The following is a 27,886-nucleotide window of genomic DNA, read 5'->3' as shown; positions in this document are numbered from 1 at the left end:
CCATTAAAATAGAAACAGGTTTGCAAAGCCAACAAAAAGCTCTGGCCTGTCAGACAGCAGCCATCAGATTAAGGAGGATTTATGGTGTGTGCGACTCCCAGGGTGGAGCCCGGGTTCTGGCTGGGAGATAACATCTCAGAGGCACACCTCCACCAGCCGGGCCCCACAGGCGCCCTCAGATGGGTGGGACGGATGGGCCACCAGAAAGCCAGCGTTCCAGCGTATTCCTTCCCAGAGTCTTCCTGTGGGAAATCGGAACTCTACGGCGAAGAGTCGGGGGAGATGGGAGCGGCAGAGCGGCAGTGGCCAGGGAGGGCAGGGCCCACAAGGCCTCTTACCGCACTCCTCAGACCCTTCAGGTCCGGGGTCTTCAACATGAGGGCGTCAAACACCTCCTCGGTCTCTCTCCGCACGTACAACAGCACTGAGAAGCAAAGGGTGGCTTTTAGTGGTGCAAGGGAACATCTGGGGGTGGGAGAATCTTAAAAAACATTATTTGTAACCTAACATTGATTTCTGCAAAAAGAGCAAATCCTTAATGAGGGTCTGTACCCAGCTGGGAAACACCCTACCTGGCTCTGCAGGTCCCACACACTTGCTCAGACTTTGCTGGTTTTGGTGGGTTTGAATCCCTGCTCTGCCACCTGCCAGCTCTGTGACCCTGAAGAAGTTCTTTTAATATCATTGAGCCTCATTTTTTCCAGACGGAAAATGGGGGCAGCTCCAGCCACTATTTCACAGAGTTGTTGTGGGCAGTATTGATATAACACCAAGTGGGGTGCAAGGCTCAGTTCCAGGTTGCTGGAAGCTTTTGATCTTACTTGCTGTTTGGTTTCTTCCTGATGGTCAGCTACAGCACCCCTCTCTCAGGAAGTCACAGACTTACTGTGTCAAAGACAGAAAGCCAGGTATTGAAAACCCACCCCACTCCTACCCCCATTAGAGAAAGTGGGGGGGACCTGCCCAACATCATGAGCCTGTTGCCTTACCAGCTGCCCCAGGACGCCCACGTTCAAACAAGGTCAGAGGCAGAAGCCCCCCAGCGCCGTGGCTGTCTCTCCAAGCACCCTGGATGCCCTCCTTACCCGCTCCACCCCCTCACTCAAATCCTGGCCCAGCCCCAAACTCCAGGGAGTAAAGCAGCCCTTCGTGCTCTCCCCGCTGGGGTGGGCGCTGCCCTGGCTGCCTGGACCAGAGTCAGCTTGAGGCTTTGGGGGGGCCTCGTGGGGGGCTGGGGGTGGGAGGGGGTGGGAGTGAGGCTACCTCTCTGTAGGTCATCTTCCTTGGCCTGTTTGGAGGGCAGAGGCTCAAACTCCTCGGTGAAGGGTGAGCAGGTACGCTTCAGAGGCAGCCTGTGGGGATGGCAGGGAGAGGCCTGTGAGGAACCCAGGGTCGGAGGGGCCCCAGAGGTGAAGAAGACCCTATGAGGGTGGGCACAAAGCAGTGGGACAGAGGTTACAGGCGCAGGTTCTGGAGCTGGACTGCATGGGTTTAAATCCCAGCCCTGCCCCTCCCTAGCAGGGGGACAGCCCCTCAGCGTCTGCATCTATAGCAGGGTGCTGCATAAAGTTGTGAGGCTGAAGGAGATAATGCACGCTGCTCTTAGAACAGTGTGTGACACACAGTAGACCCTCCATAAATATGGACTATTGTTTCATCATCAGTATTATTCTTTTTTGAAAGAATCGAGTTGGACGTGAGTCAGTGGGAGGAGGGAGGCTTGTGGATTTTAGAGTGAGTCAGACTTAGCTTCCAGCCTGCCTCTGCTTCCTAAAAGCTGTGTGACCTTGGGCAAGTCATTTCACTTCCTCTAGAGCCTCAGTTTCCTCATCTATAAAATAGAGCAAAAACCCCTGCTTGCCTGACTCACTGGGGCTGTCGTGAGGGAATAAGTGATATAATTTGGTGTGAAAGAACCTTATGAAAAGTACTTCTTGTTTATAAGGAGGAGACTGACTCACCTGTGGGGCTCTCCCGAATTCACTCTTTCTTGAGAGAGGACTTCCTGATCATCCTGGCTGACCTACTCTGGTTATTCTTTACATTTTACCAATTTTTAACATGTGGGATTCTTTTACTAAATTTTTGGTTTATTCTTCTAAAAAAAAAAAAAAAGAAAGGAGGAGACTGATACCAGCACTACATGGTCTTCATGAAGCGCTTTCCCGTCTGCAAAGATTCTATCACATGCCGCTTCTCATGTCTGCCTCATCCTCAGGAGGCCATTTGCCTCCTTTGACAGATTTCTAGCTGACGCTTGAGGAGGTGAAGGGACTGTGGCTGACAGAGGGAAGGACGTGGAGGTCCATCCTAGGCTGAAGGGCCAAGGGGCCCTGGCCACCCTGCTTGGCCTCCTGGAGTCTGGTGGGTGTGGGGGGAGGGGACACGGGGTTGATTCCCCTAAGTCCTCCCACACAGCGCCCCTCCTTACTCTCCGAATCTGCACCATCTCAGAGGCTTTCTCTTTCCCATTTTACAAGCAGGTGTCTCGCCAAAGATTCTCCAACTTTTCAAATAAAACAAACCCATAAAAACTCAGGCAATCTCAGTGAGAAAGGAGCATGAGTCTAGCTTGGGGGTTGGGGGCAGAGTCTCAAGGCTGCTTCCTCTGGGCCCGGCCTCTGGCTTGGGGGACAGCAAAGGGAAGGGCAGGCTGGGAGCTTACGAGCAGTAAAGGGGGGACAGGCAGGGAGGTGAGGCCCTTGGCTGCTTCTCTCCGTACCTGTTGGAGGTGCCGTGTCCTGCTGAGGGCACTGCCTGCAATGGAGAGAAAGACATTTTCCATCACATACAGGAAGATGAGAGTAGCTCTCAGCTGCTGGAGGTTTCTGGGATGAACCATCTTTGTGGGGAGATACGGGGGAATGCAGTTTCAATGGCTTTCTAGCTCATTCTGCGCAGGTGTGTCCCCTCAAGTGAGCTGAGACCTTGAGTTGAAAGGCAGCACCAAGCCCCGGTTGGAGGAGTCGGGACTCAGTGAACACACGAGGTGCTAAGGAAAGGGTGGCAGAGTCGGCGAGCCCGTCTGAGCCCCGGCATGCCCAGAAGGGCTGGAACTGCAGCCTGTCCTGCAGCTGGTGACTAGGTAGCTGGAGCTGGGGCAAAAGAAGTGGAAGGGGAAGAGGCAGTCTTTCTGAACCCTCATGTGCGCCTGGCACTGTGCCACCTGGTGCAGCCACCACCAGTCCTGTGAGGTAGGCACCCAGGCCCCGAGAGGGCAGAGTCTCCGGGGTAACACGCCACAGGAGGCAGAACTGTGATTCAGAATCGGGCTGTCTGCTCTTCCCGCTCCTCTGGTCCCCTCTCTCAGGCTCACAGGTACAAGCACTGGTGCCCCACTTCTTCCTCCCACAAGGGAGCTTTGCGCCCAAGTGGTCATCTCCCTACTTGAGGCCCCTGGTTGGGGAGAGAGAGTGGGTTATTGCAGCCTCCTGTGCTATGGGGGCCGCAGAACTACCTCAGGGCAGTGAAGGCTGTGTGGCGGACACAGAGCGGGCTTTGAATGTGTGCCAGGGCTGACCTCAGGACTGGCTGCTCTTTCAGCACCATAATCTGTCTTATTGTTTGAAGTCGCTGCACTGAACACATCTGTACACCGAGGGCCATTTCTGCAAACATTCCCACCTAAACGGTGGGAGCTCAGTGGAAGGCAACAGTCAGATTGTTTAATATGAAAGCAAACTCACAGACAGGCTCTGGGGTCTTGATTCTGCCAATGACTTGTTGAGTGACCTTGCCTGGAAAGTGGGAATAACAGTCTCTACCTCAAAGGATGGCTGGGCTGGGCTGCCCAGGTGAGGTGAGGGGGAAACGAGACAATGCAGCAAAAGGCTGGGCCCAGCACCGCTGGCCGGTCAAGGTGCTTGGTAAATGGCTCCCTGTGTTGAGAGGTGGTGTAACTCGTGGTAACGGGCACTGTTTCTGAAGCCAGGTTGCCTGGGTCCCAATCCTGGCTCTGCCACGTCCTATGTAATTTTGGTCTCAAAGCCTCAATCTCCATGCCATGAATCCAGGGAGAATCATATATTATCAACTTCCCAGGAAGGTAGTGAGGGCTAAAGGAGATAACGCATGGAAAGCACTTAGAGCAGCGCCTGGAGTAAAGTGAGCGCTCACAAGTGTTGCTGTGACGATTATTAGCCACCCAGCTTTGATGCGGCTACAGTCTAACTTGGGACTCAGATATTAGAAACCTGCCCTGTGCGTGCTCCAGGAGTGAACATTTCGATGGGTATGAAGTCCATTTCTTTATTAACATTCTTCTCTTCAGTAGAAAAGGTCACTGAAGTTATATGACCATATATACATTTTTTTTAGTCCCCTGGGATTCAGTAAAGATAATTTGATGATATCAGGACCTATCAACATCTAAATTGGCCTGTAATGGTCGAGTAGCAGGTCTGTGCTAAGACAGCCCCACCCAGGGGCCACAACCCTCTCTCAGCCCAAGGCACTCACCCCTCCAGGGCGCTGCAGGCCAGAGAAGTGCACGTTGGGGATGAACAGCACCGGCGGGGTTTCCAGGTCTGCCTCAGGCCGCAGGTAGGTGGTCTCATTGCCCCTGAAGCCGGACAGCAGGGAGCCCTTGACGCCTGATGGGAACAGGAAGGCACTGTGCCTTGAGGTCCCTCCATTCACGCCTCCGACCGCTGCGCTCTAGTCTCCGATACCCTTCACCCCAGCCCAGCCCCGCTGTGACCCATCCCCACTGACCACTGTTGCTGGAGTCGGGGCACTTGACCTTCCTCCGGAACTGCTTCCGCTCGTCATCCCGCATCTTCCTTTCCGCTCCCTGTGGGGGACGAGGGAAAGGGGTCACCAATGGTCTCGGGAGGGGCTGGCTGCTTTGCCTCTTAAATGTGGGCCAGCCCTCTGGTGTTGCTTTCTTCCCAGAGTGAGACCAGGAAACGGGAAGGTACCAGCACTCGGCCCAGCCCAGTGCAGCCCAGCCCTGAGGTCAGGTAGACCATGAGAGACAGAGAAATAGAAAGACGGAGAAAGAAGAAATTGAGAGACACAGAGAGGTGTGGGGAGAGAGGAACAGAGAGAGAAACAGAAAAGAGAAAGGGACTCGGAGAGAGATAAGAAGAAAGAGAAATGTGAAAAAGACAGACAGACACAGAGAAAAAGAAACCTGGAGAACTATTTACAGAGATCTAGAAAGAGATCTTCAGAAAGAGGAAGGGATGAGAGACAGAAATGCAGAGAGCAGAGGAAAATATACACAGAGAAACCAAGACAAATGACAAGCACACAGGGAGAGACATTCAGAGAGCAAGAAGCAGAGACAGACACCCTCAGAATGGCTGGGGAGGATGCACAGGTGGGGGCTGGCCCTTCTCCCTCCCAGGGCCCAGCAGAGGGTCCACCGCAGCCACCTTGTCACAAAAGATCTTGATCTGGCAGACAGCTCGGTGTACCAGGCGCTCAGTGCCTGAGCCACAGTCGTAGGTGTCGATCTGCAGGTTCAGGGGGACACCCTTCACCCCCTTCTGCGAGGAGAAGTCTGTGCTGAGGCAGTTGATGCCGATAAACACCTGGGGACAGATGAGGGAGCTAGCTAAACAGCTGACCCAGGTCACCAGGCCTGCTGTCCCATAACCGCCCTGTGTAATTATGGAGCCTACCGTGTGCCTGGTGGGGACCCTTAACTTCACAACGCCCCTGGAAGGCAAACATCACCACCTCTCTTTTACAGACGGGGAAACTGATGCTCAGAGAGGGGTGGCAGCTGTCCCAAGGCGGCACAGGGAATGTGTAAGGGAACCGGAGTTTGAGCTCAGGTCTTCATCAGTGGACAATGCAGCTTCCACTAGGTTGCCAAGGGCAGCCCAAAGGCTCAAGGCCCTGGGAGGGAGACTAAGGGTCCTTTAGGAGCTGAAAATCCAGAGCCCATTTTTTTGCAACTCAGAGCAAGGAGGTAGAGAAGGGCCAAATCCCCCTCCCCGCCAGCTCCAGAAGACCACTTTCCTGCTGGCCCTGGGCCACAGAGAGTGAGACACTGCCCCTTTGCGCGGCAACCACCAGCTCTAGCCATAGCTGAACCAGTCACCCCCATTGTACAGCTGAGGAAATTGAGGCTCTGAGCATGGATGTGACTTGTTAACGTTTCCACAGGGAGTTGGGCAGGGTGGCATGGTGGAATGAGCCTGGACATCGGGCCACTTAGACCTCTGCCTCTCAAGCCATGTGGCTTTGGATAAGTCCTTTAATCTCACGGGCCTCAGTTTCTTTATCTGCAAAATGGGGACAATTAAACCTACCTCTTGTGGCTGTGAGGCTGGTAGAAAATCTAGGGGGCTTGGATATTTTGTAACTGTTGTTGTAAGTGGGACAGTTGGAGTCTCAACCCATGTGCCTATGTGCAGCTGATGGCAGCCTGGGGTCAGTCTTAGTTGGGCATCTCTTGGCAAGCTCACCTAGCGATTGCCTACTGCTGACTCCTCCGTGGGACACTAGGCCAGACCCCACTCCAGGCTGGCCCCTGTTCTTTGCGGCATTTCCCTTGGAAATGACCCTGACTTGCTCAAGTGGGGGTGGGGTGTGGTACCTGAGCAGACCCCCTTCCTTTCCTGGCTGGGGGGGGCCAGGCCCACAGGTGCATGCCAGACATACCTCCCCCTCAGCCAGCTCAGCCCTAATGCAGCCCCCACCCAGCTCATGCCTGAGAAAGACCCAAGCCTGGGGGCTTAAGAGGCTGTGAGAAAATCCCAACCGAAACCCACCTCTCCCTTCCCACGAAACTCATTTCCCCCTTCCCTGAACTGGAGGCCCCAGCTCCTCCCTCAGTCCCTGGTGTCTGTTTGAATAATAATAATCCCTCGCCTTTGTGCCTCCCTTTGTTGTTTTCAGAGCCCCTTCACCTCCATTTTCTCCAGGCAGCCTGGACCGCCCCATGAGGCAAGGCAGGGAGACAGGGATTAGGTCCCCAGCTTTTCTAGGCCAGAAAGGCCCTTGCCAAGAGCCGGATCCAACCTTGGTCTGATGGGGTAAGTCTGGCCCAGGTAGGTGAAGGGACAGGCCCAGGGTTACCCAGTCCCCAACTTGCAGACTAGTGCCCTTTCCATGATGCCACCTGTCCAAACAGAAAACCAAGACACAGAGGGACACTGCAGCACAGGTGAGTTCAAGTCTGGTCTCAAGCACTAAACGGCTTAATCACTGGTGTGAAAAAAAATCACCAGAGGCTCCATTTCTCAGGTCTCTCCGATGGGCCTGGCATCGTGCCTGTCTCTTTGACGTGCGTGATCTCGTAGGATCTTCACCACAACTCTAGGAGGCAGAGGCAGATTATTCTTCCCTTCCTATGCGCTCAAGAAGTGAGGTAATGGGTTTAAGCCCTCATCTACCAGACTCCAAAGCACTTCTGCAACTCTCTGCACTAGCCCACAAGTCAGGAAACCTGGCGTCAGCAGCAGCTTGCTGTGTGGCCACGCGCAAGGCTTAGTTTTCCTGTCTGGTAAATAGGTGGATTGGATTAATTAACAACAGCCACCGCTTCTGTGCCAGGCTGTGCTCTACCTTTTCCTTATCGCACCTGATCCTCACGCCAACCTATCAGTTGGTGCTATGGTTACACCCCAATTTTCAGCTAAGACATCTGTCCAAGGTCACAGAGCTGGGAAGTGGGCCCAGCGTTCCTGGCTTCGCCACACTAGGTATCCTGCCTCCTCCACCGGTGCCCGCCTCGGAGCAGCTGCCACAATCGTAGGTGCAGGCAAGCCCTCTTCCCGGGATGGGGACTTCCTGGCAGCCTAGCCCCATTCTGGCCATGCCCCCAGCACTGACCTTGGCCTCCTCGTTGACATTCCACACAAAGGACAGTGCATTATAGGCCACCTCCTCAATGTGTTGCACAGTGTTGAAGTTTTCTTTGCAGTCAGCTGAAACCACAGGAGACCAGAAGGAGAGTCAGAAGGGAAGGGATTTGGGGGCCCCATGGGGAGGGGTCATTTAGGGGGTGGGCCTTGTTCTTGGCAGGGACTTGTATCCTCTCCCCCAAGGACCATGCTTCAATGCAGGGAGGAAATTAGTTATTGTGCCCTGGGCTACAGGTGGAAAAACTGAGGTCCAGCCTGAGAAGCAGATCTGTCCAAACTCCAGAGGACTCCTTAACTTTGCCAACTAGGCCAGGGCCCTCATGATTTTGTGGTGGAGCTTATACTTTTCATGGGATTGTGATTTAGGACATCTCCCAGACAAAGCAGTAGTAATAGTAGTAATAATCGCAGTAATAGTGGTAGTAATAGCCATAGTAAAAGTCGTAGTACCAGTACTACTAGTATTGAACTAGTAATATTAAATAAATGATAGTACTACTGTCATTTATTGAACACTTACAATATGGCAAGCCTTCAGTTAATCCTCACAACAATATTATGAATATTCAGCTTACACATGAGGAAAACAAAGCTCAGAGAAGTTTGGTCACTTGCCCAGGGTCACACAGCTAATAAAAGGTAGAGTAAGGACTGGAGCCCGGCTCTGTCTGGCTCCTGAACCCAGGCTCCTAACCACTTTACTAACTGGCCTCTCAGATAAGTCACTGAATCATCCCTATTTGTATTATGTTCTCTAGTACACGTGGCTCCAAGGCAGAAACAGCTCTGTAGGCAGGCAGGGCAGCTGCCGTTTTTCCAGTTGACAGCGGAAGAAACCAAGGCCCAGGAAGGGGAGGTGACACAGGCCACACAGCCAGGAAGAGAGTGATAGAGCCAGAACCTGGAGATCTGAGGATGGACAGTGCCTCCCGCTCATCGCGGGGCCCGGGACAAGGTGGCACACACAGAAGGCCTTCCCCCTGTCCCCTTCCCTCTGACAAAGCCCAAAGGTTCCGGCTTCCAAGGCAGAACTGCCCTTGCACTGTGCTTCAAGCCTTCCAAATCACCCACTGCTTGCACTGTTATGCATTTGTGTCTCAATTGGCCAAGCCCCCTGATGGGGACAAGCAGGTCAGCATCCCAGGGGTGTATTTATCTGACACTGCTAGGGTCCCCAGGGTCCTGTTTATCCCAAAGCAACACAGAAAAGAGGTCATTGCTTCCAGCCAACAGATGCAAATCCCTGCAAACCCCACAGCGTTTGACCTGGAGACAGGGGCCAGGCAGGCGGCTGGAGTCAGAAATAAGTCCTGCAGAGGTCAGAGGGGGCTGGGAAAAAGGGGCACAGCAAGCAAGGCCTAAGTGGGGGGGGGTGTGTGTGCGTGTGTGCGTGTGTGCGTGTGTGCGTGTGTGTGTGTGTGTGTGTGTGTGTGTGTGTGTGTGTCTGTTGTGAGACAGAGGAAGAGAGACCGGGACGGAGGGCTCGGGCGGGCTCTTACCCACATCGATGACCCGCTGCTTGGCGGTGGGTTGCCGGGAATGCCAGTGCTTCCAGAAGCGCAGCTGCTCCACCGGGCCCTTCTCGTTGTCGAAGACCACCATCACCACACTCTGCAAGCACAGCAGTCACTGTGACCCCCAGCCTCAGAAGAGGCCCAGGCAGCCTCATCCCTCGCCAGAGCACGGGTCAAGAGGCCCAGCCCTTTGGCTTAGTTTCCCCCACTCCGTGGCGATGGGCAGTCACACAACAGCACCCTCTCCCTGGGGTCCCTGGCCGGCAGGGCTGACCCGACCCCCGCACCAACTGCCCAAGTACCTTGACTTTGCTGGAGGACAAGGCAAGGCCTTTGCCGCCTGCTGGGGTCCGCAGGGTGACAGGGTAGAACTGGCCCTTGTTGAGGTAGGCCATGGGCGACTCGCCCGATTTGATGTGGATGGCTCTAGGGGAGCCCAGGGTGTACTCAAAGTCACTGCGGGGAGGAGGGAGAGGAGGGTGAGGCTGGGCTCCCAGGCAGGAGTATCCCAAAGGGCGGTGGGGCAGGAAGCCCGAGGCTCTGCTATGGCCTTACTATGTGACCTCAGTAAATCACTTTACTTCCTGGGGACTCAGTTTCCTCTTTTTCAGAGTTTCTATTTAATGGCTTTATTGAGCCACAATCCTCCTGAATAATGAATAGTGGAAACCAGAGACCCCTGAGGGGTGACAAAGTTATAAGGAAGACTAGGACAACAGAACCTTGGTTTTCTAACAGGGTGCTGAGCTCTGAGGTCCTTGTCACAGCCCAGGAAAGGGATGTAGAAATGACTCTATTCTTTTATGTGCCTTCACTCCCCTCTTTTCATTCACTGACGATGCCTGTTCTGGGGACAGTAGGGTCTTTCTGCAGCCCACTGCCCAGGTGGCCAAGGGTCCAGGGAGGCTGACTTACCTCTTGGGGCTGGGATAGTCCTCTGGACACGGGGGTTCCGGGGATGATTTCAGGATATCTGGGAAGAGCAGCGACTGCAGAGAAACACAATCCAGAGAAAATAAATGACCACATTCAGTTCTGCTGGGACCTCAGCCCAGGGCCACTGCATACAACTGTGAAGGTTGTATAGTGTACAACCTGGACAACAGTACATGGCAGCCCTGCCTCAGCTCAAGGACTCTTTCTCCCATGCATTCCAAAGCTCTGACCGCCTCACTGTCTTCTCTCCTTCCGTACACGTGTGACTACACCCAGGGATGCTGTGAGGGATATGGGGGTGGGCCCTCACCTCCTGTGGGTCATCTTTGAAGGTGCTGTCAGGCTGCCAGCGCTGTGTGGGAGGCACCCCATGAATGCTCTCAAACAAGGAGCTGAGGGAGCCATTATCATACACATCACTGGTGGGCAGCAGGTAGCCGTCCACAGAGCCAGCTTCCAGCTTGCTGGGGCCTGGGGTGAGGAGAGCTGCCTTGCCCGGTGTGGGTGCAGCCCCCTCCAAGCTCATTAGGTTATTCTTCTTGAGTACATCTGGGTACTCTGGGGTTCCAGACACATTCTCTGTCAGGAATTTCATGAGGTGCGTGGGACTTTCAAGGGGAGTGAGGTCCATCTCATATTCCATGCCATGGTAGTACCTGAGGAGAGACAGGAGGGATAAGTGGGTGCACCTCTTCTCTCTGAGGGGCGGGGGTTCCTTGGCTGGATTGGCGGGTGACCATCACACTGACATACTGACCTCCTTTAATCCAATGTAATGTTAGGTCTTACCAACATGTGTGAAACAAGATACTGCAGCAAGCCAGTGTGTCACAGGGATGAGCAGGGAGGAGGGGGTCAAGAATGCAACCAAGTACAGGCTCAGAGTTCAGGGGGCAAATGTCTGCTTTATCCATTACAGTACTTGGTAATTAAAAAAACTGAAAGTTTAATTATTTATTTCTTATCCAGAGTCAAATGTCCCCACACTAAAAAAACCATATTGAGTCATCCATGGTGTGGGCAAGAGTGGGTATTTGTGAGTACAGTTAATGTACGTTGAGAAAAAGGTCTGAAAGGATATACCCCAAACTATTAAGGGGGGCAGGGAAGTAGGATTACAAGAAACTTATTTTTTTACTTTATTTATTTTTTTAGCAAAAATAACAGTGACTTTAATGCATTTAATTTTACAGAATCCAAAGAATTTTTACATATGGTCCTCGCTTGGTTGTCAAAAGAGCCAGATAGACTATTTTCACACATAAGGCCCAGAGATTCACAGAATCAGAGACACTGAGTGAACACACAGACCTTATAATAAGATGATTCTATTATCAGTGGGTGCTCTCCTTTAATTGTGCCAGTCTTCCATTCCCACCACCACACTTCTGTTTCTCAATGCCCAGCCCCAGTATGGATATTTATTTTGTTACTATACCAAATTTATTTTTAAAAAGTAAACTAAATTTAAAAATAGTTACAACAATAGTTTAATTATTATAATTATACAAATATTGTTTCCTGGCTGGCCAAATATTTTACTATAACTTTTCTTAGAACAACTTTTGTTGTTACTGGAATTATGATATTAATGAGTTTTTTCATTTTATAATTTTCTACTTATCTATTCATAATTTCCCTAAAACTGTCATACACCTATAAACAATTTTCTTCAGATGAACAAATATATTATGTAATCCGCCAGTTCATTCCTCCCTCCTCCCCTTCCTTCCTTTCTTCCTTTTTTACTTTATACATTTCTACAGAGTTTGAATATTTTATAACAAGTAGGTATTATTTTATAATCAGAAAAGCTAACAACTTTTTAAAAAATTAGTTTTGAGAAAAGTCTCCTGCACCGAAGCCCACTGTTTCTAGCAGTGCAGGGGCCCTGAGCCAGCCGCAAGAGTTGCAATGCCTGCCTTAGCAGTTTGGATGTTCTCGAAGGCAGAGAGGAGACCAGAAGGTTTCCCAGCAGAAGCCCTGCCCAGTGCGGGGAAAGGAAAAGTGGAGAAAGGGGGGCAGGGTCCTTCCAGTGCCCATCTGGCCATGAGCACGGCCTGGGCTGCTTTCTACAAGAAAAGGAACATCAGTGCCCCGAGGCACTAATGCCAGGCAGAGGCCCAAGAGAGCCAAGGGAAAGAAATATGGGAACATAGGTGCCCCCTCCCCTTGAGGCTGCAGGGAGGGTTTTGGAGCTAGGACAGAAAAGCTTCCATCAGGGCTTTTCCACCACTATGGCTTTGAAGTTTGTTTTCAGTAAACTCCAGCTCACGTGGCCTGCAGGCACCTAGGATGTGTGTGTGTGTGTGTCTGTGTGTCTGTGTGTCTGTGTGTTCAAGCAAGGTCTCACTATGATTTTGTGGGCCCTAGTCTCTTTTGCCTTCATAGATTCCTTCCTCCATAAAAATATTTTAAAAACCTTTTACAATTGCATTGGTATAAATACAAATATAACCCAGGTTGGATCATATTCATTGTTTTCTTCTGACTTTAAAATAGATTACAATGCCTTCGTGGGCCCCTAAGAGTACGGTGGGCCCTAAGGACTGTACCTCCTGTGCCCAGGGGATAAGGGGCCTAGAGGTGGGTGTGGGGAAGGGCAAAGGGACAGAGATGGTGGCGCCGGCGAGCCTCACCTCTTTCCTTGGTCGTTCCGGCCCCCAGTGCTGGAGGACAGTAGCCGCTTCTCCTTGGGGCCCTGAGAGGAGAGGAAGGAAGGATTTATGCATGGCTCTTGGGTACGATCTGGCTGTTAGGAGCCTCAACCCCCTCCGGGGAACTTGGCCAGGCAGGGTAGCTATCTTGGTCACTGGGAGAAAACCCACCAGTCCTTCGAGTTGTCAGGCCATCATTTAGTCTCAGCCCCAAGTTACAGAGTTGGGGAGCAGTACCCCAAGATTAGCAGTTAGGAATCATGGAATTTGGAGTCAAGCAGGCCTAGCTTAAGTTCTAGCTTTACCACTTAAAAGTGCTGTGTGACTCTGGATAAATGACAGTGCTTTTCTGAGGTTCAGTTTCTTCATATGTCAAGTGGGGGATCATGAACTCTACTTCAAGGGGATTGCGAAGATTTATTAATAAAAATAATGTTTACTGTTTTTTAATGGAGTACTTCCTATGCACTGGACCCTGTGCTATGTGCCTTCTCTGTGTCCTCTAATTTAATCCCTACAACAACTCTATGATGTCTACTAATGTTATCCCCATTATATGGATGAGGAAACTGAAGCCAAGAGAGGCTCCGTCATCTTAGTGATTAGGAGTGTGGACCTCTTGGGTTTAGTTCCTAGATCTGCCATGTATTGGCTGTGTGATCTTGCGCAAGTCCCTTAACCTTTCTGCACCTCATTGTCCTCATCTGTAAAACAGGAATAATAATAGTGATACCAACCCCTGGGACTGTTGTGAGTGTTTAGACCGGCACCTGACACATGGAGGGGACTATGTAAATGTTACCTTTCATGATTATGGTCATAATATTGTATCTTAGAGCATCCAGGTCATTTCTCCCTAAGGCTAATAAAGCCAGAACAAGGTCTCCAACCCAGCCTAGTGACTCCAACGCCTGGGTTCTTAGTCTCACCCCGTGGAAGAGCATGAGGAAAGGTGCCTGGCACAGTGCCCAGCATTCAGTAAGAAATGGTAAGTGGTCACCTCTAGGATTATATTGCTGAAAGCCACATTGCCAGCTTGTGGTAGGAACAGGTCTCGAACTCCCAACTTGGTGCTCTTTCCACACCATTAGATCATGTCTTTACTATACATAGTGCTGCTCTGAATCTAACATGCTCTGGGATGGGAAGAGGGGGGCAGGTGTATCTCACCGGAACACTATATTGCAATAAACCACTGCAAGCGTCACCTTCAGAGCCTGTCCCCACCACTCTGGCCCTGGGAACGGCCTCTTGCCCAGGGGAGATGATGCTAGATTTTATTTTACGGCCCAACCTCAAGCTATATATCCCAGGCTGGAGTTTAAGCTCAGACCTAGAATTCTGGCTCCTACCATGTCGCCAGGCTGAGGCAGTTAGTTCCAATTTCTTTTCCATCAAATGCTATGAGGATGTTATCAGTCTGCTGGGGAGAAGGTAAGGTAGGGTAACCATACCACTCCAGGATGAGAACCAAAGCCAGAGAGATAATTTGGGGCTTTCTCATATCTGAGGCCACTTCCCCCCTTGGCCTCTGAATTTACAGAGAGTTTACCTGCCTTTGTGTAGCAGAATAGGTAAACTACTTCTTGGGCCTGTGAATTTGAGGGCTTATTTACAAGGTGGCTTTAAATCTTCAAGTTCAGATTCAGTTATCACAATATTTAGCTATTCATGTCCCCCAGCCTCAGATCTGGGAAAGTCTCTTGGAGAAATAACCCAGCCGAGGAAGAGCAAGAAAGTTTGCTGTCATATGACAATTCAGACAGATGGGTAGTGGCTGCCTGGACTACTAGGTTGAAGAAGATTTTGTGTCCTCATATACCCTCAGTGAGAATACAGTCTGTAATCCATTAGCAATGTCTGGCACAGGCACTGGAAGAGGGGTGATGTCGTGTGTAATGTACTTGTGGTTACTGACAGCTTTAAGCACACTTATCATATATGAGAGTGCCTAATTCCTGTTCTCAGGAACTGACAGTCTCCCAGAGTCAAGGCCAAGGCCCAGGAAACAATTAGAGAACAATAAAAGATGGTCTGTCAGGAGGTATTACAATGCATATAATGGCAGCGAGGGTATGAACGATAGTGAGACACTCAGGAGAGGGAGAGGTGATGTGGCAGCATGGCTTCCAAGAGAAGGTGGGCCTTGGGAAGTGTCCTGAAAGAAGGGAATGGATTCAAGAGGAAAAGGCATGTTCTAGGTGGTGGGGTTAGAATAGGCAGGTGGGGATGACAGGGCAACTGGGATGACCTAAGGTACAGGGGCAGAAAGAAGATGGTAGGTTGGGGGTATTGCTGTGGTGTGTAAGGCCAAGGCCTTGATCCATTCAATCAATACGTATCGAGCACTGTGTGGCAGGCAGTATGGGGTGCTAGCGGCTCAGTAATGATCATGACACGATTCCTGCCCTCCAGGAGCTCAGTGTCATGGGGGAGATGGAGGAATAAATGCACAAACAGCAAGTTTCTAAGGAGAGCTTCAAGGAAAAGGATGGTGGTTGCTGAGGGTGCCCAGAGGAGGCACAGAATGGGAGACCCCGGAAAGCCTTCCTCGCCTCTGGTGGAATGAGCTGACATTGAAGCTGAGGCCCAAAGCTGAGAGCATGGTTTAGCTAGGGGAAAGGGGAGGGTACCAGGCAGAGGGAACAGCATGTGCAAAGGCCCAGAGGTGTGAAAGAACATGGTGAGGGGTTAGGGGTGGTCATGGTGGGCTAGTGAGCCATGAGGCCTGAAAGCGAAGACACACAGTCCGTTAGAGGGGGGCATGCCCAGAGGTGGCGAACGTACCATGTAGTAATCGTAGAGGAAGCTCAGGGCCGCAACGCTCTCATCGTCTCCATTGACTCTCATCATGGCTTTCGTGGCCGCCGTCAAGGGATTTTCAAGGTAGGTCTTCCAGGCCTCATCCTCGTTAGTGTAGGGGAATTTCTGGAAGTTAACTGGGTCGTTCTTTAGCAGCCGTACGGATCTGAAACTGAAAGGCAAGTAGGGAAGGTCAAATTTAGGCTGTCCCAGCAGAAGTTCCGTGAATGGTCAGCCTCAGAGCAACACCCAGGAATTCAGAGAGTTACCAGCCTTGAAAACTTGAAACTGCTTCTTCTGTCATCACTGGGCAGATGGAGCAGTAGAATGTATCCACACTCTGGAGCCAGATGCTTTGGGTCACCACCAAATGTTACCACGTAGAAGCTGTAGACCTGGGGCCTCAGTTCCCTCATCTACAACATGAAGACTGTAATCCCAACCTCGCAAGGCTTCAGAGAAGATTCAATAAAATGCTTCCATGGTAGATACTTACTCAAGGGGAATTAGTGTAACAAGGATGGGAAGTAACAATGACAAGCTGCAGAGAATAAAATTTCCAGGTAACTCAGCATGAGTTCTTCTGATGAAATTCTCCTCAAGACCGAGAAAGACACAGAAGGCTGGAGATCATTTCAACTTAGAGAGTGTGGTGAGGGACAGAAAGAGCCCGAGCAAGGAAGCCCACAGGCAGAACTTGGTCTTGGGAAATGGCATTTCAGACCAACATTTATTGTAGAGCGCCCAAGCAGCTGCTCAGATGCCAGGAACTGGAGTGGAATGCTGCAGGGCACCCCTAGGCAGGCAGAACCTGGGCGCCGCGCTGAGAACTTGGACAAATACAAGCCACATAGGCTCAAAGGTAAGAGATCAGGAAAGACTCTTTGGAGGAGGCAGACATTTTAGTTGGGGACACTCCGCACGGGGGATTATATCACTCAGATATGTAGGGCGAGTGTCCCAGGAATAGGAACATAATACAGATTAATGATGATGATGATAAAAATAATGTCTAATCTTTATTGAACACTGACCATGTTTTAGGCACTGAGCTAAGCACTTTTCATGGATTATCTCATTTAATTCCCACCACAACACTGTGAGGCATGTAGTATTATTTTCCCTATTTTATACATGAGGAAACTGAAGCTCCGAGAAGTTAAGGGAGTTGCCCAAGGTCCCAGTTAGTGGGTTAGTGAGTGGCCCAGAGGGGATTCAAGCTTGAGCAGGATGATGCTGTAATATAGAATAGTGTTCTCAAACTTTCGCTGCCTCAGAATGACACGGAAGGCTTGTTAAAACACAGATTTCCAGGCCCCACCCCTAAGTTCCCTGGTAATGCTGATGCTGGTGGTTTGGGGACCACGCTTTGTGAATCACTGGTGTAGAACATGCTCTTAATCATGAGCAAGGGCATAGAGGTGGGAAAGTCCTGCTTATGTTCACTTTAGAGCAAAGAATGTGTGAAGGATACTGGTAGGTGAGAAACTGGGGACAGCCAGGCTGAGAAAAGAGAACTCCTGAGACTGGTGTCCTGGTGCCCCGGTGCCCCCCTTTCTAGGTGAGTCTCATAGATTCTCTAATGCTAGAGACATAGGAGTAATGCCAGCTGCCGTTTACTACACTATATATGAACACTTTCCACTCATCAGCTCTGCTCCTTACAAGAACTTTAGAGGTAAGGATCATGTGCTGCAGTTCACAGATGGAGAGACCCAAGACTCGGAGGAGATAAGAAAATGCCCCCAAATCACCCAACTAGTCCATGACACAACCAGGATTTAAACCCAGGCTTGTCTAGTACCAAAGCCACACATTTTCCACTAAGCCATACAGCTTTACCATAGTGCAAGAGGGCAATCCCTACCACAACAGAGAAATGCTCTAGTTGTGGAATCGCAGGCACTGTGGCAGACTGGTGGGTGGGCAAGGACCGTCACAAATCACACCACAGGAAGTGCCCTCCTGCTGCCCCGCGGCTCAAGCCTGCATTCTCAGACACAGAGGGAATAGCAGACAGGCCACAGCCAGACAGGCCGGGGGTGGCACTCAACCAGGGGCTTCTTCCAGGGCAGCGTCTCCCATCTCACTGAGCGCCAGGGTGTGGGGTATTGGGCTCTGAAAGGGAGGGAGAGGGAGCTGTCACACAGGAAAGAGAGATGACAGAAACCTTCCTGCTCCAGGGGCATGTAGAGGGAGGCACACCTCAAGTTTCTGCTTCTATAAATCAAGGGCCTTAAGATGGAGAGGTGAGAAAAGGCCCCTCCCAGCTGCCTCCTGGGCCTGGGGTTAGAGGAACTCACAGAGCAAGCCCAGGTGGCTGCCCCCAACCCCTCCCAGTCCCAGCCTACACGGAACTCCTAAGCCAAGGGGGCATAGGAGAAGCAGGGAAAGGCCTGGTGGACCACTCTCTGGGTCAACAAGGAATCCCAGCGTTTAGCACCGTTCTTTGTTTATAAAATGTGTCTAATAAAAGCACCCACCATGTAGGATGTGAGGATTGAGTGCAACATCACAGGAAAAATGCTTAAAACTGTCTCTGGCACACAAGTGCTTAATACAAAAAGAATGATGTTGCCATGCCATGGAAAGGATATACTTTACAGAACACTCTTTCCAGAATGTCAAAAATCTTGAGCCTATGGAATCTTATGCTGTAGTTTGGTCTTCAGGTGTTGAAATAATTCCTCATTTATAATTTCTAATAAAGGAGTAATATGCCAAAAAAAAAAAAATTGTGCTCTCGGTCCAGCTTGGAGCTAGACATCAAAGGCTTGCAACGTGGTACAAGACATGGTCACCCTGCAAATCACTGGCAGATCTGGGCCTGGAGCCCCAATTTGCTGACTCTGGTGGAATGACCATTATCAGCTTTGATGAGCTATCAGTTATCTTACCCTATTCAAAAGTTAATTTTTAGAAGACAATGATAAAGTCACATCAGAAACGAAAGGACAGGCAATGTTTGCTGTTCATTTGGGGGGTTCTTCTGGTCTACAGTGGTCTCCAATCCATCCTGTTGGGATCCCAAAGTCTGATTCCTTGATACACAGCAGTTACCATACCTCAAGAATTTACCATAGGCAGATACTGTTCCACCTATTATTCTGCATCATCATATCTACTCTGCACAATAGGTTTAGGGGAAGTTGAGACTCAGGTGATATTACCTGCTCAAGGTCACTCAGCTAGTAAGTGGCAGAGGCTCACCTTGAACCTGGACTTGTTGGACTCCAAGACGCAGCTCCTAACCCCATGCTAGTCTCCTTTTAAATGCCTCTTTTATTCTGGCAATTCCCCTCCCCTGGAATAAACTGAACCAATCCTCCACTGCAAGACAGAAAGGGATTTGCCACCCACACAAGTCAAGAGGGACTAAGTGGGGAAGCGTGATGAGTGGAAGAGTTTCTGGCCAGGCGCTGGGAGCTCTAGAGTCCTGGTTCCCAAGTATGCTACCAATCAGTGTCACGTTCCAAGACTAAGCATTTGGCTTCTAGAAAGTCTTGGCTATGGATAAGGTTAGTTAGCATTGACTCAGTGCCAAATACTGATCCAAAAACTTTTGGCTCCCTGTTCTCTTAAAGATTAGAATTGAGAGTTGAGGGCCCAGTGGGTGAGGATGTGAAAAGTGTTCCAGGAAGGAGTGAGCCCTACTAATGGGAGACAGAGCCAGAACAAAGAGGGGAAACCAGCTGACTGCAACCTATGCGGTCACCTTCCCCGAGGGCCTCCACAAACTCTCTGTTGGTGTCCCTGTCCAAGGCCAAACTCCTCAGCCATCAGAAGGTGAAAGGGGAACCGGGGAGGAGGGTATAGGGAGAGGAAGTGGCTCTGGGCAGCCTTCTAGCCATCAGGTCTCCACCAGGCCGCAGAACAGAAGAATCTGTAGCACCATGGGATGAAGAGCAACAGGGTCATAGCCTGACAGACCCGAGTAACTGTGTGTCCTTGGGTTAGGTACTTAGCCCCTCCAAGCCTATTTCCTTATCTGTTAAATGGGTCTATTGAGCATCTTCTGTGTGCCAGTCAGGGACTCTTCTAGGCACTGGGGAATCAGCCAAGAACAAGACAGATAAGGCTCTTCTCCCTTTGGAATTTGCAATCTAATTGGGGAAGACTGACCGTAAACAAGTAGATAAATGAGTTAATTTTAGTTAGTGATAAGTGCTGTGAAGAAAATTAGAGCACAGTCACGTGATGGAGTTACCAGGGCTGGCTACTTTAGAGTGGGGATAATCTCATGGGTTGCTGGGAGAATTAAGTACATTAACATAAGAAATGTGTTTGGCCCAGAGCCTGCCAGAGAATCATCGCTTAGTAAATAATTGGCATCATCACCGTCATCATCATCATGATCATCATCTTCTTAGAAACCCCAAATGAAAGTAAAGTGGAGACTCTGCCTGAGGTTCTTAAACTAACATCCTCTTCAAGCCTCCTGTTTGTGAACCAGGTTCCACATCAAAAACAAAAGAGACACTGTAATAACCCCTTGCCTTGACTTTCACATTCATTATCTCTTGGAGCCTCCCGACATATATGACGTGTTATTATCTCTACTTTACAGACCAGGAAATAGACAAGGGAAAGAGACGTTAGGTGACCTGTTCCAGGGGACTGGCTGAGGGAGTTACAAAGCCAGACTCCTGGAATCTAATTCCATGACTAGTCACTTTTCCACCAACCACTAGTTTCCAAGAAGGGATGTAGAAGAGAGGGGAAAAAACAATAAATCTGGGTGGCATCCATCCACCTAACCATCTACGCTTCATTTTAATAAATATTTATCAATATTTATTATACTATGTGCCAGGCTTTGTCCTAGGTGGGCAAGACAACAAGATCCCTACTGTCATAGAGGTTGCATTTTAGTGGCAGGCAAGACAGACATGACCACAAAAACAAATGGACAGATACTATCAGGTGAAGAAAGCTATGAAGGAAAAGAAGCAGGAGGACTTCTGACCTGCCTAAACTTTGGGGAATGGCTAGATGTTGGCTGAGAAGAGGGGTGGAGGGGGAGAGGGGCGTGAAGATGGGTGGGGAGGATCCTGGACTTTCCAGGTGAAAGGCAAGACAAAGGCATAAGCCTGGGACAGCTCCCAGAGCTTGTCTGCCTACTGTGTGACAGGTGTGAGCCAGGTTTTTTGCATATGTTGCCTTGTTTCAAGGAAGGCCAGCCCATTAAGAAGGAAACTCAAGTCTGAGATTTGATAATCCCTCACATTTGCATAGCGTGTTATATTTTTCAACATGCTTCTCATACATTTGTCATCACCTCTGATCCTGCAACGCCCCTGTAAGGTAGGGAGAGAAGGTATGACTATCCCCATTTGATAGCAGGATAGAATGAGCCACAGAGAAGGCCACTGGTTTGCCTAAGGCCACCCAGCTGGCATCTCATGGTGCCAGGCCTAGAACAGAGGTCTCTGTCTTCCATCATCAAGAACCTTCACAAGGCTGCCTCCTCAGAAGCCTGGAGTGGTGAAGTGCCTAGAGTGGTGAAGTAGGGTTTCATCCCAAGTCCTTTCAGACCCTAATGCTCACTGCATTCTGGCTGAGCCACTTAAAACTCCCAGTGAGAGTAAGTGAATGTGTCTCAGCCATTAGTTGAGATTTTTTGGGTTCCAGTTAGGGTGCAAAGAGACTTCAGAAATCAAGTCTATCTCTTTTTTTTTAGTTTTGTTTGTTTTGGCTGCGTCACGCAGCTTATGGGCTCTTAGTTCCCCGACCAGGGATCGAGCATAGGCCCTCAGCATTGAAAGAGCCGAGTCCTAACCACTGGACCGCCAGAGAATTCCCTAGAAATCTAGTCTCTGGGAGCAGGTGTGACTTGCCTAAGGACACACAGCACAGAGCAGGATTGGGATCAAGTCTCCTAGCTTCCTGTCCAGTACTCAGCTCAATCACTACCTTATCTCAAAGGCATTTCAGTAATTCAGAGATGGAAAAGTAAGGCCTCTGACTCAATCTTACAGATGGGGGAAGAAAACTCACCACCAAGGGGGCAGCCTCAAACCCCACCAGAGGAGGTGCCTGACACAGGACAGATCCAGTGATCTGGGCCCCACTTCCCTCCAGCCTGAGGAGGAAGAGTTCCAGGGGCTGCCTGAGCTGGGTGTTGACACCCAGATACACCCCATGACTTGTCAAACTCTGTTGTGAGCCACCCAGCCTCATCAGCAGTGATCAATCACATTCACTAATTACCCACAGGGAGGCCCTGCCACAGCTGCTCATGGAGGAATCATTTTTCAGTCATCCCCATGGAAGGTGTTCCCTGGGCATGACAGGAGCGCTCCGGGGTTGTTGTGCTTGACAGTGGCCCATCTGGTTTCTGGATGCACAGGTTGTGAAATGTGCCTTATCACATGCTGGGGCTCACTTGGGGGCCTCAGCTGGGAAATGGCAGCGCCTAGGGCATGGCTCTATAATAACTCCAGTTTGAATGAGGCAGTGTGAACTAATAGTTACAGGGTGGGCCCCAGAGCTATGCTGATCTGGGTTCCAGTTTCAGCTCTACTATTACTAGCTGTGTGACTTTATGCAACTTGACCTCTCTGTGCCTCAATTTTCTGACCCGTAAAAAAATGGGGGAAGATGAGAGCACTAACCTCACAGAGTTATGATAGCTATTGTTCACTGAGGGCTTACTAAGTGCCAGGTGCTGGCCCAACAATTTCTAGTCATCATTTTGTTTAATCTTGAGAACTTTGTGAAGTATTACTGTTGGAAAATGCAATGGGATAATGGAGGCAAAGTGATGAGCACAATGCCAGCACATAATAACGTGAACTATTACTACTAATACTCACTTTGTGGGGTAGCCCCCAGAAAATTGCATGACAACTCACAGCCTCACTTTCTCCTTTTACTAGTGGCAGAAGGAGACCTGATGCTTGGAGATTCCCAGATAAAGAGGGGCAAGCATTGCCAGCTTCATCATCTGGATCCAGGTGGGCAAGTTAACTGAGAGCCGTCAGGCTCCAGCCAAAGCCTCTAGCTGCATGTAAATTAATTCATATGCCATTTTCTAATTATACCAGAAACTCACTTTCTCCCCTTTGAAAATTCCTTCCTTTTCTTTCATGCTATATTCTCCTCTTGGTTTCCTGTCCAATTTTCCTATTTTTTTCCTCTTTTGTTCAATTGAGATGTGAAAGAAGTTGCAATCTACCTCTAGACCCAGGGCACCACATCCTTTCATTCATTCATTCACTCTGCTGAATAGACCCTGTGCTGGGTACTGGGACACAAAGGTAAATATCATGCTGTCCCCACCCTCAAAAGTTCCCAATTCTTGCTGACCTCCTAGGAAGGCCCAGTGAAATAACATCAAACGTTTGTGAGAGAATTTCCCTTCAAGATTTTCACTAGATCAGTTGCTCTGACCTTTTTAAGGAGGCAAAAGGAATAGAAGAAGGGGGTAGCCAGCCAGGATTATTTGCTCCATTTTACAAATGGAAAAGCTGAGTTCCAGAAAGGGGAGGGAAGACAAGGGAAGGAAAGGAGCTAAGTTATTTTATATGTCAGGCCTTGTGCCTTTTCGTTCTCATACATGCCGTGAGGTGGGTGTTATCACCATTTTACATATGCAGAAACTGACACTTACAGAGCTCAGAGAGCTCACTTACAGAGTTAAGGAGCTCATCCAAAAGTCACCCAGTCCGTACATGGCAGAGCTGGGCTCAAACACAGGTGTGACCCCATAGCAAAGCTCTCGGCCTGCTGACTCAGCTACTACACTGTAGGTCAGCGGTGGATCTGGGAATCTCCTGCCTTCCAATCCTCTGGCAGGTCTTCTAGGCCGATGTTTCTTAAATTTGAACATGCATCAGAATCACCTGGAGGGCCTGTTAAAACACATATTGCTGAACCCCACCCCCAGAGTTTCTGATTCAGTAGGTCTGGGGTGGGGCTGAGAATTTGCATTTCTAAGGAGTTCCCGGGTAATGATGCTGAGGATGCTGGTCCAAGGACCACACTTCGAGAACACCGTTTTTTCTTTAATTAGGGGAACCAACAATTCTCTCTTTTAAAAATAATGACTCTCTTTCCTTCCTTGCCTCATTTCAAAAGTAACACAGATTTGTAAAACACAATATATAAAATATGGAACATATAGAAAAATTAGAAGCAGAGGCTAGAATTCACCTGCATTCCTCTGCTCAGAAATAAGTACTGTTAGCAGTCTGGCATATCTCCTAGTCTTTTTTCAACATCTGTGCTGGTAGGAAGCAGGGTAGCACATTGGTGTGGGCATCCTTTTGGCCCCTGGTAAGATCTCAGCTCTTCAGCGAGATGTCTTTTGGCCCCTGGTAAGATCTCAGCTCTTCAGCGAGGTGTTGGGAAGATATTGCCTGGGGCAAGCTGAAATCCCCTCATCCGTATATTTATACTCCCATCCTTCAGTGGATTGCTGGGAGGGTTACAGGAGGTGATGTATTTATCAAGTACCGGACACTGTGTCCGATGTGGAGTCAGCGCTCAAGTAAAGGCTTGGCTGTTATTTTTGTTTTAACCGAAGGGCGCTTCGGGTATGTTACTTGTGTTTTCAGCCCTGCGGCCCTTCCTCCCCCTCCTCCTCCTCTTTGTGGAGCCCTGAAGACCCTGTTGGCTCCAGGCACCGACCGGGCCTCCTGGGCGAGGGTAGCGGGCCGAGTGGCAGGGACCGCCGCCGTTTGGGTCGTCGAGGGGCCTCTCGGACTGTGGGTCCAGTCCGCCTGTTCTACAGCCCGGCCTTAACGAGGATTTTTAACTTTTCATTCACCAGCAGCGTAGCTCCGACTTTTAATAACACACCTCGTGCACGACAAAAATTTGCTCCTGGCAATCATGGTTTCGACCACAAAACCACAGCGGGAGGCGTTCCTAGTTAACTCTTTCAGCGCTGCAGGCAGTCTGCAGCTCAGCGCTCCCGGAGCTTGGGTGGAGCGGTGGATGGGTCGGGTGCCCCTCCCACCCTCCGCTTCGGCTCTCCAAGATTTCGGGGAGGAAGATGATTCCAGACGGCGGCTGGGGGCCCAGATTGCGGCCCGAGCTGGGCTGCAGAGGGGGATCCTGGCGCGCCTCGCTCACTTCCCTCTCTCTCCTCCATTCGATAGATCTACTACGTGCTGATCACTTAATCTTAATTCCCTCACATCCTCGACGGGCTGGACGGGACAGCGCGGGCCGGCCGGGCACCCAGTAGGCCCTCGCGCACTCTAAAGATGGGACTCCAAAGATGGCGGCCGGCCTGGGGCCCCTCGCCCGCTCTGGAAGCTCTTTTCCCGCGAGAAGTGGGCGTCCGGCAGCAACTTCCTGCGCCCTCGCCGCCCCAGGATCCCTTGCGACCGGCTCTAGACCCCGAGGCGCCGAGAACAGCGGGACGATGGCACCGGAGGTTTGCGGAGTCCTGGAGGGTGGCAGATGCTCCCAGCCCGACCACATAAAAGTCCCGGGCGCTCCACCCGCCAGCTGCCTCGAGCTGGCTTTTAACTCCACCAGCTTGGCCTCCATGCTCTTCAAGTGCCGGCCTTCGAAGTGGCCTAGTAATAGGGCTCACGTTTATGGAGCTTCTCCTCCGGGCCGGCTGGCCTACATACGGGAGCTCACTGTTTCCCTGACCAGGTGGGTGTTTATAGTCCTTATTGGACAGAGGAGGAAACTGAGGGTCAGGGAGGAGAAGCAGATTCACCAGGATCCTGAAGTTGCTAAGTGGCAGAATTTAGAGTCACGTGCAAGTCCGGCTTTTCCTACTACACCGAGGCCCAGCAAGAGGTGGTCATTCTGTCGGGATCAGAATGGATGCTAGGACCAGTCCTCTTAACTCTACACGTTTGGGGGGAATGCAGCAGCAGCAGGAGCTCAAAACTTGCAAGCCAAGCAGCGGATTCCACCCCTCAACCCCCCTTATCAGTAAAGGCACTTGAGCCCCCAGGCACTGAGACGCTGTCATTGTAATCTTTAGTGGTGACTTCAGAGTCTGCCAGCAATTACACAGCAGGCACAGGTTCCCCTCACCCCACCCCAACCGGAGAAGCCTCTACTGTCAGGAGTTCTGACTTCAAACTCAAATCATTAAGGAGGAGAAATGCAGGAAACCTTTTTGTTTAAGTAACCCAGCTTCAGGACATTTACCCCCTAAGGGGCACCAATGAATACATTTCTGTCCGCAGCCTCTGCTGTTTCAACCAACAGATCTGACTGGGATGGAGACACATCAGAAGATGTTTTTTGTTTTCAAAGTATGGAAAAATAGAAAGCAAGAGGTTCAGAAATGCTCACTGATTGGTTATTTCTGTATGAAGTAACAAGGCTATTTTAGATTGCTCCTTACCAGCCTTTAAGTCAATTGCTTGTCTAAAGTTACTGGATACCCCAACAGCTCCATTAAGTGGGTCCCAATATGGCCACAATTTACAGATGAGGAAACTGACATTCAGACAGGTGAAGTGACTTGGCCAAGGTCACACAGCTAATTAGTGGCAGCTGGAACTTGAACCCAGGTGTTGGCTCCACTGCCCCTGTTCTTATCCTAGTTGTTAACACGTTATCAGCCCCAGGGAGCCCATTCAAGAGAAATTCGATGCCCAGTTATTGTACCATGAACATAGTTAGCTAACCCCAGAGAATCCAAGAGCTGACTGGTATCATGGAAACTTGTCTGCAGTCAGGACCCACCAACTGCTCTACTCTCAGGTCTTCAAGTTCTTAAAACAGTCTATTAAGGAGTAGCTAGAAAAAAAAGATTGTTCAATCCTTGACTCTGCCTACTCACCTCTGAGGGTGGCAGGAAGAGGATAGTCTGTATTTTAGAAGCCTGGCTTCTGCCAGCTTCCCAAACCCAGGCTACAGCAGCCCAGAATCCCAGCCTCATCCCACCTTCTCTGAGGTCTGGACCCCAAGCCAGGGGTCCATGGTGAAAGTCATCATCAGCCAGCGGGGATTCTAAATCCCAGATATGGGCAGGAAGGCACCTGTGTCCTGTCAGGCAATAGAGATGACCTCACTGAAAACCACATCTCAGCCTCCTCAGCCTTAGAACCGCCTCTGAGTGAAATCAACCACATTTTATTGAATGCATCTTCAGACTTTGGCTCTGTGCTAAGCATTTTACAGCCTTTATCACACTTAATTCTCTCAAGAATCCTACAAAACATTCTTGTACCCATTTTCTAGATGAGGAAAATGAAGCGCAGGTCAGTTGAATGACTTGCCCAAATCAAGATCTCACAGCCCATGAGGAATGGAGCCTGGATTTGAACCTAGGTCAAGCTGACTAAAGAGTGCACATGTTTAACCAGCAACTTCACCTTCCCACTTGGGACTGTTCCAACCCAACAAACAAGTCCCTTTAGAGAAACCCAACTCTCTGCCTAAGACAGTTCTTAGAACCACCTCAAAGAAGTTCCTTTTGGCAAGAAGATAGAAAGCCTAGATGGGATTGGAGCTGTCTCTGATTTCCAAGGCCCCCTTCACAGTATCAGAAAGTGGTGCTGAAAGCCTTCACAGTTTCAGTCCTGTGTTTCCCTACCCGGCTCGAAACTGCTCAGCAGAGAGAGAAAGGGGGAAAAAAATTATTTTCCCAGGGAAACACTCAGCTCTAGCTTGAGACGGGGCTTGCCTCAGCACGCCAAGATGAGATCGTCAGCCCATTCATTTGCCCTTACAAATTGCTCTGTGAATCTTGGCGCCAGCCTCCCTGCTCTTTCCCCTTCTAGAAACCCCATCCAGCCTCCATGCTCGCAGCGCGCCAGGCATCCACCGGTGTTTACTCACTCAAGTTCATTCGACATCTTCCTGCTCCCAGGCTCCCAGGCTTGACGGATGGATCGGCACCGGGCACCGAGGCTCTGCTGACCGCTCGTCTCTAATTCTTGCCTGACACAGACATTCCCTGCCCAGGGAAGTGTTTGATTTATGTTGAGGTTTCAGTGTCGGGATTCTGCTGACAGGTAGGTTCCCGGCAGCTCTGGCGCTGATTGGCTACAGGTACAGGTGCCGGCGACAGCAGGTATACCTCAACAGGTGCAGCTGTTAACTCTTGGCCTGCCGAGCTGGGGGCGGAGCCATGGGTGGAGCTAGCCAATTCCTTCCTTGGTGAGGGGGTGGGGGGTGGAGATTAAGGAGGAGGGAGGAGAAAAAAATGTTGGAGAGAAGATAGCCAGAGGAA

At 50.3% G+C, this 27,886-nt stretch overlaps 1 protein-coding gene across 2 annotated transcripts in view; it reads right to left on the bottom strand.

Annotated features, from left to right (window-relative positions):
* Positions 1-27,661, bottom strand: part of GRHL3 (grainyhead like transcription factor 3) — a 34,914-nt gene extending 7,253 nt beyond the window's left edge. Inside the window, exons 1-14 of one of the 2 annotated variants that reach the window (XR_009497409.1) lie at positions 27,493-27,661; positions 15,715-15,901; positions 12,910-12,971; positions 10,581-10,926; positions 10,250-10,323; positions 9,637-9,790; positions 9,320-9,431; positions 7,789-7,883; positions 5,379-5,537; positions 4,714-4,792; positions 4,459-4,592; positions 2,723-2,757; positions 1,264-1,352; positions 148-424 (exon numbers count right to left, since the gene is read on the bottom strand). Coding sequence is in view for 1 of the 2 variants with exons in the window: in XM_059895737.1 (XP_059751720.1) it covers positions 339-424; positions 1,264-1,352; positions 2,723-2,757; positions 4,459-4,592; positions 4,714-4,792; positions 5,379-5,537; positions 7,789-7,883; positions 9,320-9,431; positions 9,637-9,790; positions 10,250-10,323; positions 10,581-10,926; positions 12,910-12,971; positions 15,715-15,901; positions 27,493-27,509 (1,629 nt within the window). In the remaining variant the exon portion in view is untranslated. The remainder of the gene's footprint in view (positions 1-147; positions 425-1,263; positions 1,353-2,722; positions 2,758-4,458; positions 4,593-4,713; positions 4,793-5,378; positions 5,538-7,788; positions 7,884-9,319; positions 9,432-9,636; positions 9,791-10,249; positions 10,324-10,580; positions 10,927-12,909; positions 12,972-15,714; positions 15,902-27,492) is intronic. The other variant, XM_059895737.1, reaches the window with a different exon arrangement.
* Positions 27,662-27,886: the final 225 nt, after the last annotated feature.

This window comes from Balaenoptera ricei, chromosome 1 (assembly GCF_028023285.1).
Source record: "Balaenoptera ricei isolate mBalRic1 chromosome 1, mBalRic1.hap2, whole genome shotgun sequence".
NCBI classification, from domain to species: Eukaryota; Metazoa; Chordata; class Mammalia; order Artiodactyla; family Balaenopteridae; genus Balaenoptera; species Balaenoptera ricei.
The sequence above is the reverse complement of the archived record's forward strand: the minus strand, read 5'-3'. Positions and strand labels throughout refer to the sequence as shown.